Source organism: Alosa alosa, chromosome 24 (genome assembly GCF_017589495.1).
Source record: "Alosa alosa isolate M-15738 ecotype Scorff River chromosome 24, AALO_Geno_1.1, whole genome shotgun sequence".
NCBI lineage: Eukaryota > Metazoa > Chordata > Actinopteri > Clupeiformes > Clupeidae > Alosa > Alosa alosa.
Genome location: NC_063212.1, coordinates 27,886,007 through 27,896,006, shown reverse-complemented (window position 1 = coordinate 27,896,006; position 10,000 = coordinate 27,886,007). Strand labels below are relative to the sequence as shown.

At 35.9% G+C, this 10,000-nt stretch overlaps 1 protein-coding gene across 1 annotated transcript in view; it reads left to right on the top strand.

Annotated features, from left to right (window-relative positions):
- Positions 1-10,000, top strand: part of adgra3 (adhesion G protein-coupled receptor A3) — a gene marked incomplete in the record, with an annotated part of 48,066 nt that overhangs the window by 21,123 nt on the left and 16,943 nt on the right. The window contains 4 exon segments of the mRNA XM_048236093.1: positions 2,402-2,473; positions 7,554-7,625; positions 8,101-8,261; positions 8,705-8,802. Of these exon segments, the coding sequence (XP_048092050.1) occupies positions 2,402-2,473; positions 7,554-7,625; positions 8,101-8,261; positions 8,705-8,802 (403 nt within the window).

Here is a 10,000-nt window from a genome sequence, read left to right as displayed (position 1 = left end):
ACACACACACACACACACACACACACCCAGAGGCTGTGAAGAGAGACAATCATATACACACACACACAGACAGTACACAGCTTAAGGGCTTTGAATGCGTTTGAATGTTTCTTCCTGTCAGTCTCAGATCTGGTGCTGTAAATTCCTGTGCTGCAATGCGACGCCCCCAGTGCAAACAAACACACAGACACACTCACACACATACTGACACACTGACACACACACATTGACACTCACACACACACACTGACACACACACACATACACATGGGACACACAGACACCACAGACACACACACACACACACACTGACACACAACACTGACACAACACTGACACAACACTGACACAGACGCATGCGCACGCACACTCACACACATATTTAACTAGCCTGCTAGCAATATACATACATATGCATATATATACATATACATATTTAACTAGCCAGCTAGCGATATACTCCAGCCACATATACATATTTAACTAGCCAGCTAGCGATCTAGCCAGCTAGCTATATACTCCAGCCACATATACATAACTAGCCAGCTAGCGATATACTCCAGCCACATATACATAACTAGCCAGCTAGCTATATACTCCAGCCACATATACATAACTAGCCAGCTAGCGATATACTCCAGCCACATCTACATAACTAGCCAGCTAGTGATATACTCCAGCCACATATTTAACTAGCCAGCTAGCGATATACTCCAGCTACATATACATATTTAACTAGCCAGCTAGCGATATACTCCAGCCACATTTAACTAGCCAGCTAGTGATATACTCCAGCTACATATACATATTTAGCTAGCCAGCTAGTGATATACTCCAGCTACATATACATAACTAGCCAGCTAGCGATATACTCCAGCTACATATACATATTTAGCTAGCCAGCTAGTGATATACTCCAGCTACATATACATAACTAGCCAGCTAGCGATATACTCCAGCTACATATACATATTTAGCTAGCCAGCTAGTGATATAACTCCAGCTACATATACATAACTAGCCAGCTAGCTGATATACTCCAGCTACATATACATATTTAGCTAGCCAGCTAGTGATATACTCAGCTACATATACATAACTAGCCAGCTAGCGATATACTCCAGCTACATATACATATTTAGCTAGCCAGCTAGCGATATACTCCAGCTACATATACATATTTAGCTAGCCAGCTAGTGATATACTCCAGCTACATATACATAATGTACATAGTGTATGCAAGCGCATGCCTGGGCTTGTTTGTTTGTGTGTGTGTGTATGCAAGCGCATGCCTGGGCTTGTGTGTGTGTGTGATATGACCATATCAAAAGAGGTTGTTATAGTTGTATCTGCATATATAATTTGCAGCTGTGTGTGTGTGTGTGTGTGTGTGTGTGTGTGTGTGAAGCATCTGAGAGAGAGAGAGACCGTGAGCGTGAACTCTAATCTGGTGGTAGTGGAGGTAGTGTATTGGCCGAGGAGCCAGTTGGATGTGTGTGTGGTGTTTACCTGTGTGTGTGTGTGTGTGTGTGTGTGTTAAGGGCAGAGGCTATGGAGCTGGGCAGTTGGATGTGTGTGTGGTGTTTACCTGTGTGTGTGTGTGTGTGTGTGTGTTTAGGGCAGTGACTAAGGAGCTGGGCAGTTGTATGTGTGTGTGTGTGTGTGTGGTGTTTTGATCCTGTGAGGGAAATTTGGTCTGCATTTATCCCAATCCGTGAATTAGTGAACACACAGAGCACACAGTGAACACACAGTGAGGTGAAGCACACACTAATCTCGACGCAGTGAGCTGCCTGCTACAGCGGTGCTCGGGAGCAGTGAGGGGTTAGGTGCCTTGCTCAAGGGCACTTCAGCCGTAGATGTGGGCATGGGAGAGCTGGTGCTCAACCACACCACTGTGATGTTTATCTGTGTGTGTGTATGTGTGTGTGTGTGTGGGTGTTTACCTGTGTGTGTGTGGTGTTTACTTGTGTGTGTGATGTGGTGTTTACCTGTGTGTGTGTGTGGTGTTTACCTGTGTGTGTGTGGTATTTACCTGTGTGTGGTGTAAGTTTACCTGTGTGTGTGTGTGTGTGTGTGTGTGTGTGTGTGTGTGTGTGTGTGGTGTACGTTTACCTGTGTGTGGTGTAAGTTTACCTGTGTGTGTGTGTTTGGTGTACGTTTACCTGTGTGTGGTGTAAGTTTACCTGTGTGTGTGTGTGTGTGGTGTAAGTTTACCTGTGTGTGTGGTGTAAGTTTACCTGTGTGTGTGTGTGTGTGTGTGTGTGTGTGTGGTGTAAGTTTGCCTGTGTGTGTGGTGTAAGACATGCTGGATATAAAGCATGTGTGTGTGGTGTAAGACATTCTGGATATAAAACATCTGCTAAATAAATAAATGTAACTGTGTGTGTTTTTTTTTCAGGGACCTGTCCAAGAATCTGATTGGCTGCTTAAATGGAGACATTTTCAGTGGCCTTGGTACCCTGGTCAGGCTGTGAGTATCAAAGAGAGAGTGTGTGTGTGTGTGTGTGTGTGTGTATGTGTGTGATGTGTGTGTCTCTGTCTGTGTGTGTGTGTGTGTGTGTGTGTGTGTGTGTGTGTGTATGTGTGTGTGTGTGTGTCTGTGTCTGTCTGTGTGTGTGTGGTGTGTGATGTGTTTGTCTGTGTCTGTGGCTGTGTCTGTGTGTGTGTGATTATGTCTGTGTCTGTGTGTGTGACAGTTTAAAGCCATGTGTGTGGTTTTCCCTACTGACAGTCAAAGCTCACTAGTTTATTTAAATTTAGTAGGATGTCCAGTCCCACATTGGGGAATCTTATCGTTATTAAGCGTTGGGCGGATAATATTAAGGTGTTCAGGTTTTTTTTAGGAACTGTCATTTTAGGATCTGTCATTCCCTTTAACAGCGCAAAGCCCAACTTCGTTTAATGCATCGGTATTTTGACAGTCAGCGGCGCATTTGAAGGAATCTGCTTGTGAGACCGTATGGAACAGTTATTCCACTAAACCATGCTTTACTAAAACCTAGAGAGTATAGCCCTGCGCATTTGCACTCATTTATTATTTGAACTCATTGTAGAAGTGAAACTGACTTCACTGTGGTGTCAGTCAAAGAGAAAATGTCAGTTACATATACACATATACACAGTTAATTACTTTCACTATTGACTGACAATGGGTTACCATCGAAAACATAGCCTGGAAAAAGCAACACTTACCCCAAAAATGTTGAATGACTGAATAAAACGTTGGAGTTGCTTATATCATTGACATCTTCGGCTGTACCCCATAATGTGCGCCTCCTGCTCTCCCAAGTAAGGGATAATGTATAGAGCGCCCGGTCATTGTGGGAAATAAGTCTTGACAGGGTGAACGGACCCAGCCCGGACCCGGCCGGCGCGAAAGTCTTATTTCACCCTGAAGGGACTTATTTTCCGATAATGACGGCGTCTAATATCCCATAACTCCCCACGGCTACTTGCCAAAAGCGAAACAATAAACTCCCCATGATACTTGGCTCTTATAGCCCTGGCCATTTACCCGTTTCGCCGTGGTTTTTCTCAACTACCTTACCGCTGAATCAAAACATTCTTTAGAACACAGCTGATCCAACCATCTGCTTTTCACTTTTGAATGAAGTTCCCAGTCCTTGCGTAGTATTATGAAAGATGTGAATTAGAAGCACAAAATACATTTTCTTTGACACTGTCATGAACGTGTCATAAACAAGTCCTAAATGTTTGACATACCTGACATTGACATTAACGCTTCTGTCATTGCGCTTCTGTCATTAAGTGTCATTGGTTTGTCTTAACAAGTTAAAGGTTAGGATGGGGTTCCTCTTGCGTCATGATTGTCATGTCACTCTTATGTCGATACTGTCAAGTAAAGTGTTACCGTGAATAACTACTGATTGTGAGTATTTGGTAATATCTTTATTCTAATTCTGTTCCCCATTGTAATGGTGTAATTTGTGTGTGTGTGTGTTGTTTTGCATGGATGTGCGCTGGTGCGCGCTCCTGTGGATGAGAGAAGCAGGGTCTGGTCCCGCCCACCTGTGTGTTTGAGACGAGTTGTGTGTGTGTGTGTGTGTGGTCCCGCCCATAGCACTGTTGATAATGCACTCTTAAAAAAGGGGCCTGTGTGTTTGAGACGAGTTGTGTGTGTGTGTGGTCCCGCCCATAGCACTGTTGCGATCTTAAAATAACATATAAACAACTTGTCGTGGACTTCTGATTAGGTTTCTCTTGAAAAAGTCCCAGTGGTATGTCTGTTTTAGGTGGTGTACAATAGCAATTTTAGACAATCATTCAGGCCCACTCCCTAGGTTGATGCTTGGCCTTAAAATAAGAAAATACACTTTCGCGGACCAGACTTGAGTTTTACCTGGAGTTTATAAAATAGGGGCCACTGTGTGTGTGTGTTGAAGGAAGCTATGTGGCAGAGAGTGTGTTTGGGAGTAATGTGTGAGTGTGTGTTTAAAATATGTATGTATGTATGTGTAAGTGTAGTATGTGTATATGTGTTTGAGAAAATATTAGTATATATATGTTGAAAATATGTATATGTATAATATTTAAGAAAATAATATTATATATATATTATATGTGTGTGTATATGTATGTTGAAAATATATATATATATATTTAAGAAAATATATATATATATGTATTTAAGAAAATAATATATGTATATAATAATATATTCAAAGAGAATATATATATATATATTATTTAGAAAATATATATATATATATGTATGTATTTAAAATAATATATATATATATTTTGAGAAAATAATATATTATTATGTATTTAGAAGGAAATAATATATTATGTGTGTGTGTGTGTGTGTGTATATGTTAAAGGAAATATGTATATATATATGTTATGTTTATATTTAGAATATATATATATGTATGTGTATATATATATATTTAAGTAAATATATATGTAAGCAATATATGTAATATTTAAAGAAATATATATATATGTATATGTATATGTATATTGAAAATATATATATATATATATATTTAGAAATATGTATATATAATTATATATATTTCAGAAAAATAATATGTATATATATATGTGTATGTATATTTTAAAGAAGAAATATATATATGTATATATATATATATATGTTTAAAGAAAGATATAATATATATATGTATTTAAGGAAAATAATATATGTGTGTATATGTGTTTAGGAAAGATATGTATGTATATGTTATATTTATATTTAAAGGAAATAATATATATATATATATATGTATGTGTATGTTGAAGAATATGTATGTGTGTGTGTGTGTTTGAGAGGAAGTAATGTGTGTGTGTGTGTGTATTTTAGAAATATGTATGTGTGTGTATGTATTTCAGAAATATGTATATATGTATGTGTGTATTTTAAGAAATGATAATATATATATATATATATGTATATATTATATTTTGAAAGGAAATAATATATATGTATATTTAGAAAATATATATATATATGTTTAAGAAAATATATATATATATGTATATATATATTTAGGAAATAATATATATATATATATTTATATTTATATTTAGAAAATAATATATATATATATATATATGTGTATATATATTTAAAATAATATATATATATATATTTAAGAAAATAATATATATATGTATATGTGTGTTTAGAAGGAAATAATAATATGTGATGTTTTAGAAAATATGTGTATGTGTGTGTAGCGTGTGTATGTTGAAGAAATATGTATTATATGTGTATATATATATATATTTAAGAAGAAATATGTGTGTATGTAAGCGTGTATATGTATTTCAAAATATATATATATATGTATATATATTTAAAGGAAATATATATATATATATTTAAGAAAAATATTAATATATATATGTATATTTAAGAAAATATATATATATATATATATATTTAAGAAAATATATATATATATATATGTGTATTTGGAAATAATATATATATATTTAGAAAATAATATATATGTATATTTGAGAAAGATAATAATATGTGTGTATGTGTGTGTGTATGTTTAAAGGAAATATAATATTATTAATAATATATTTAAAAATATGTAATAATAATAATAATATTATATTATATTTAGAAGGAAAATAAATGTGTGTGTGTAATGTGTGTGTGTTAAGGAAAGAGTAATAATATATGTGTGTGTTTAGGAAGGTAATATTAATGTGTGTATGTTTTGAAATATGTGTATATGTATTTGAGAAAATAATAATATTATTATGTGTGTGTATGTGTTTGAGAGTAATAATATGTGTATTTTAAATAATATATGTGTGTGTGTGTTTGAAGGAAATAATAATATTAATAATATATGTTTATGTTGAGAAGAATAATATATTATATATTTAGAAAATATATGTGTATGTGTATGTTTAGAAGGAAATAATATTAATATGTGTATGTATGTTTATGTGTATTAGAAAATAGTATATATATATATTATATGTGTTGAAGAATATGTGTGTGTGTGTTTGAGAAATGTGTGTGTGTGTGTGTTTGAGAAGATAATATGTGTGTGTGTGTGTATGTGTATGTTTATGTAATATTAGAAAATAATAATAATATGTATATATTTAAGGAAAATAATAATAATATATATATATATGTTAAGAAAGAATATATTAATAATAATAATATATATTTGAAGAAAATAATAATAATATTAATATATATACATATATATTTAGAAAGGAAATATAATAATAATATGTATATTTAGAAGAAATAATATATGTGTGTGTGTATGTTTATTATTTGAGAAGGAAGTAATGTGTGTATGTGTGTTGAGAAAATAATATAATAATATATATGTATATATTAGAAATAATATATATATATATATATTTAAGGAAATAATATATGTGTATATTTAAGTTAAGAAAATAATAATATATATGTTAAGGAAAATAATATGTGTATGTGTATAGTATGTATATATATATATAATATGTATATGTTTAGAAAATAATATATATATATATATATGTATATATATATATATATAGTATATGTATATATATATTTAGAAAATAATATATATATATATATATATATATATATATATTAAGAAAATATATATATATATATATATATTTAAGAAGGAAATAATATATATATATATATATATATATATATTTGAAAATAATATATGTATATGTGTATATATATATATTATATTTTAGAAAATAATAATATATGTGTGTGTGTGTGTGTGTATATTTAGAAAATATATATATGTATATATATATATATATTTGAAAGTAATATATATTATGTATGTAATAAAATATATATATATATGTATTATATATGTATGTATATATATATAATATATATGTGTGTGTTGATGTGTGTGTGTGTGTGTGTGATGTGTAATATGTGTGTGTATATTATTATATTAATATTATTATTATTATTATTATGATGTGTGTATTATAATATATATAATATTAATAATATAATATGTGTGTGTGTAATGTGTAATGTGTGTGTGTATGTGTAATGTGTGTGTGTGTGTGTGTGTCTGCAGGAACCTGACAGGAAACGTGTTCTCCTCCCTCCCCCCCGGGACTTTTGACAGCCTCACGTCTCTGAAGACGCTGTAAGCCACACACACACACCACCCCCTCACCTCTCACCACCACACTACCACACCTCACGCACACCTCTGCACCTGCCTCACACACACACACTATCTACACACACCTCATTCTTTCTTGTAAGGGATGTATTGCATATTATTTCTTTTCACTCTATTTCTGTTATGGTGTTAAGGGTGTGTGTGTGTGAGTGTGAGTGAGTGTGAGTGTATTGATTTCCACAAGGGTTATGAAATGGACTAAGTGAAATAAGCTGGCAAAAAGTTAATGTTAAGCCCTGACACACACACACACACACACACACACAATCTCTCACTCTGTAAGCAAATCTCTCTCTCTCTCTCTCTCACTCACACACACACATACACACACTGTAGGTGTGTCTAACAGGGAGGTCTATGAAGGGGAGCGTCTGTGTGTGTGTGTGTGAGGGAGAGGGCTTGAGAGAGGAGCTCTGGGTGACTAAGGTGTGTGTAGTGAGTTCCAGACGCCAAACCTGCTGTGTGACTGTAACCTGGCGTGGCTGGTCCGCTGGCTGAAGGATCGAGGTGTCACAGTGAAGGACACCAGTTGCTCATACCCACGGTCACTGCAGGGTCAACTCATCACCACACTCAAACCAGACACACTCACCTGTGGTAAGAACACACTCACACCACCTGTATACACAGCGCCTACCACACACCATGCTTCTAACAGAGGTCAGCTCATCTGAGTGCGTCCACCACCTCTGTAAGGCATGTTTGTCCACCTCAAATTAATAATTATATTTATTGTTATTGTTATTGTGTGTGTGTGTGTGTGTGTGTGTGTGTGCGCGCCCGTGTGTTGTGTGTGGCCGTGTGAGTGTGTGTGTGTGCGCCCGTGTGTGTGTGTGTGTGTGTGTTTGTGTGTGTGTGTGCCCCCGTGTGTGTGTGTGTGCCCCGTTATTGATGGCGTTGTGTGCTGCGTGTGTGTGTGTGTGTGCCCCGTGTGTGTGTGCCCCCGTGTGTGTGTGCCCCCGTGAGTGTGGGTGTGTGCGTGTGTGTGTGTGTGCCCCCGTGTGTGTGTGTGTGTGTGTGTGTGTGTGTGGTGTGTGTAGACGTGCCACTGGAGCTGCCGTGGTTCCAGATGGTTCCGTCTCAGCAGCAGGTGGTGTTCCAGGGGGACTCCCTGCCTCTCCAGTGCCACGCTGCCTTCGTCCTCCGTGCGGGTTTCTGGTGCCACAAAGGGGCCCAAATGGTCTTATTGGCCACGCTGGGCATCTACGTCGGGCTGTCCTGGCTGCTCTCTCATGTCCAGGTGCACTCAGCTGAATCATGGAGGCGTGTCTGGCTGCTCTCATCATGGTGCACACACACACCAGCCACGTGGGCATCTACATGGGAAGGCGCAATCCTGGCTGCTCTCGTCATCAGTGCACACACACACACCACACACACACCTGGCACCACGTACAGGCATCTACATCGGGAAGGAGGCTGTCTGGCTATATATCGTAAGCCGGTGCACACACACTACACACACACTACACACACCTGAGAAGAATGGGGGACAGCATTTTGATTGTGACATCGGTACTGGAAGTGTAACGGTCGTTTGATTCTGGAATATGGTGTGACTGTAAAACGTAGTAGACATCCTGTACCATCTCGCGTTTCTACAGTCAACAGCCATCCAAATACCAGCAAGATATTAAGCAAAAATTACCCAAAATTAAGCATCTGCAACTGTTGGTTTTAGTTTGCTTCATTTGAGTGTGTGGACTTCATTCATATTCATATCTTCAGTTCCTCTGTTTAAATTAACATTGTTACTGCCTTTTACCTGTAGCCACTATAACGTGGTGGGGTGCCATTGATTTCTATAGTCTGTGATGCAATTAAATGCAAATAAAAACATGACCTGTGCAGGAGTTGGTTGGGCTTTTCCGTCTCTATGGCAACATTAACTGTTTTTTATCAACATGGTATGACGGAGTATGGTTATGATTTTGTGCCGCGATCACACCCAATTAAACTTAACACAGCAACTTCTAATATCACTGTTGGGCCAAATGCTTCAGACATGAAAGGAATAAGCAGTTTATCAACTATCATTACTGGTTTTATCAAGTCGATATGACCAAAATAAGCATATTTTAAGGTTATTTAAAAAAAAATATAACACTATATCATATGGTCTGCAATGGCTCATTAATCATGCAATAAATTAGCTTTAACAGTCCTTGTTTGGAGCGTTTTTGTCGATTATATCTGAAAACAGATGCTCTTTGTTTTAAGGCTGCAGTGTTTTGTGTTAAAATATGATTCACAAGTTTAGCACTTTAGCACTGTGTTTAGCACGGTTACATTCATGATGCTTAAATATGATTCACGAGTTTAGCACAGTTGTTCAC